General features: G+C 59.2%; 1 protein-coding gene across 1 annotated transcript in view; it reads right to left on the bottom strand.

Moving 5' to 3' along the window:
* Positions 1–165: 165 nt before the first annotated feature.
* LOC109287551 (solute carrier family 2, facilitated glucose transporter member 9-like) overlaps positions 166–2,823 on the bottom strand; it is a 17,685-nt gene continuing 15,027 nt past the window's right edge. Inside the window, exon 12 of the mRNA XM_019502721.1 lies at positions 166–1,001. Within this exon, the coding sequence (XP_019358266.1) occupies positions 762–1,001 (240 nt within the window). The 3' untranslated portion in view covers positions 166–761. The remainder of the gene's footprint in view (positions 1,002–2,823) is intronic.

Here is a 2,823-nt window from a genome sequence, read left to right on the forward strand (position 1 = left end):
CCAGGAGCCCCGCATCCTGGCACCCTGAAAGGCCCCAGTGTCTAATGGCTCAGCTCTCAGGGTGATGCCGATGCCCTGGGGGTGCTGTGCCTAAGCCCCAAACCACAGCAGAGCCACCCCCACCCCTGCCCACTTCTGAACCCACACACGGGCACAGACTCCTCCAGCCACATCCTTTATTATGTGCCCTGGTGCAGATGTACCCACCATGCCCCATCCTGCCCGAGCCCCGCCCCCCACCTGGCACCCCAGGAAGTCCTGCCCCTTTTCAGGTGGGCCTGACAGCAGCACTAGCCAACCAGCACCTGCCATCAGGAGTGATGTCACTGCTTCTGGAGGTGGGGCTTGCTGCAGTTGCACTATGGAAGGGGCAGGGGGCTGGTGGGTTGGAGCTGCTGTGAGCTGGGGCCTGGGGCCATCCGTACAAACCCCTGGAGGACTGTGTAGCACCAACACTTGGGGGTGTTAATTTGGAGAAAAGCGAGTCACCTCCCCACAATCCCAGGCCCTTGCTGGGAGTCCCCAGATCCACCAGGTGCAGTGGACTTGGGGCAGCTGGAGGGAGCCGACCCCATTCCCCAGGGCCCGGGGCTGGAGAGGGAGAAGGAGATGGCGGCTGGTGGGGGCAGGAGGTGCCCCGGGGAGGACTGTGGGACAGGGTCTGAGCCCTGGGGCTTCCCAGCCCTCCCACCCCCAAGAGGCCTGGGGGTGCAGGCAGCGGTGGGAGCAGCAGCACCTGGCTGGGGTAGCTGACAGGGAAGTCAGGCCTGGCTGGATCCCGAGTCCTCGAGGGAGCTGCTTTCAAGGGCTCCGTAGCCATGGAGCTTGCTCATGCGGACGAGGTCAGGGGTGCGGGCCAGGAAGGCGCAGCGCGAGGCAAAGATGTGGCTGATCTCCACGAAGGTCTTGTTCTTTGTCTCAGGGATGACGGCGTGGACGTAGAGGGCCACCAGCAGGCAGACGCCGCAGAACACCAGGTAGCAGAAGGCGCCTGCCGACATCTGGGCAGCAGAGGGGACAGTGTTTGGGCTGTGGACACAACGGCCCCCCTTGTGCGATGCAGACCCCCACCAGCTTCCCGGGCATCTCCACTGCCTGCCCCCAACCCCGCATCCACCCCAGCCTGGGGCATGGGAGCATAGACACCCGCTATGCCAGATCCAGGGCCTTGAACTGCTCTGGGTATGTGGCTGCAGGGGGCATAGGGCTATGGGGTGGGGAATGGGTTCTGCACCCTCATAAGGCACACCCCAATTTCCAGCTGCTTAATTTGGGGGGGGAAATGTGTGTTGTATGCTAGAAAATATAGTATATTGGCCTCACCAATCCCCCACAACACTAGAGCCCTGTGGGCTTTGGGCTGCCATGTTAAGCCAGCCCCAGCTCCAGGTCCAGGTGAGGCCAATTGGGGGGAGACTCAATCTTCCAGGCCCCTGGATCTGCTTCCATGCCCCACCAAGATGTGGGAGAGAAAGAGGTGGCATCTACCCTGTTATGGCATTATGCCCCTGCCCTGGGGAGCAGCTTCCCCTCCTGTACCCATTTCACAGCCAGGCAAACTGAGGCTTAGAGGTTCACCAATTTGTTCAAAGCCATGCAGAGCAGATTGGCAGTGCTGAGCCCAGATCTCCTTGGCCTTGTCCTCAGCCATCCTCAGCAGGGGCTGCTGGGTTTTTGAAAGATCCCCAAGCCTTTCCATGTTATCTCTACTCTGCACTGGTGAGACCGCAGGTGGAGGACTGCGTCCAGTTCTGGGCACCGCACTTTAACAAGGATGCGGGCAAGCTTGAGAGAGTCCAAAGAAGAGCCACCCATATGATCAGTCTTACATGGCAAGCCATACGAGGAAAGGCTGAGGGACCTGGGACTCTTCAGCCTGAGGAAGAGAAGGCCGAGAGGGGACCTGGTAGCAGCTCACCGCTGCACTAGGGGAGCACATCAAGGGCTCAGTGAGCAACTGTTCACCAGGGCACCTGAGGGGAAAACCAGGAGTAATGGTCACAAACTCTCCTGACCCCAGTTGTCTTTCCTGCTTGGGCAGGCGGCTGGACCTGATGATCTTCCGAGGTCCCGTCCAGCCCCTTGCAGTCTATGAATCTATGGAAAACTTTCTGATGAGGAGGGCAGTGAAGCTCTGGAACAGGTTGCCTGGAGAAGTGCGGGAGTCTCCATCCTGGGAGGTGTTTAAGACCCAGGTAGACAAGTCCTTATCTGGGATGGTGTTGGTGGGGCTGGTCCTGCTTGGAGCAGGGGGTTGGACTAGATGTGACCCCCTGAGCTCCCTGCCAGCCCCAATTTGCTGTGATTTCTATGATCTACATTAGGGGCAGGCACTTATTTTGGGCGGAGGGCCACTTACTGAGTTTCGGCAAGCCATTGAGGGTTGCATGACAGGAAGCTCAGGGCAGATTAATATTAATTTTCTACATTTTTTAGGGGCCCCGTGGGCCAGATAGAATGGCCTGGCAGGCCGCATCCGGCCCCCGGGGCCGCATTTTGCCCAAACTGGCCAGTTGTGGCCTTGGGTCCACCACGATCCGCTGGCTGGGAGACTGGCTTCGTGGTCGGACCTAGAGGGTTGTAATTGATGGCAGTCACTCATCATGGTGCCCCGTGACCAGTGGGGTCCCCCAAGGCTCTGTCCTTGGATCCATATTGTTCAACATCTTCATCAATGATGTGGACATTGGAGTCAGGAGCGGACTGGCCAAGTTCGCTGATGACACCAAACTTTGGGGCAAAGCATCCACACCTGAAGACAGGAGGGCGATCCAGGCTGACCTGGACAGGCTCAGCAAATGGGCGGACGAGAACCTGATGGTG

The sequence above is a fragment of the Gavialis gangeticus genome, unplaced genomic scaffold (genome assembly GCF_001723915.1).
Source record: "Gavialis gangeticus isolate Ggan-Ray unplaced genomic scaffold, GavGan_comp1, whole genome shotgun sequence".
NCBI lineage: Eukaryota > Metazoa > Chordata > Crocodylia > Gavialidae > Gavialis > Gavialis gangeticus.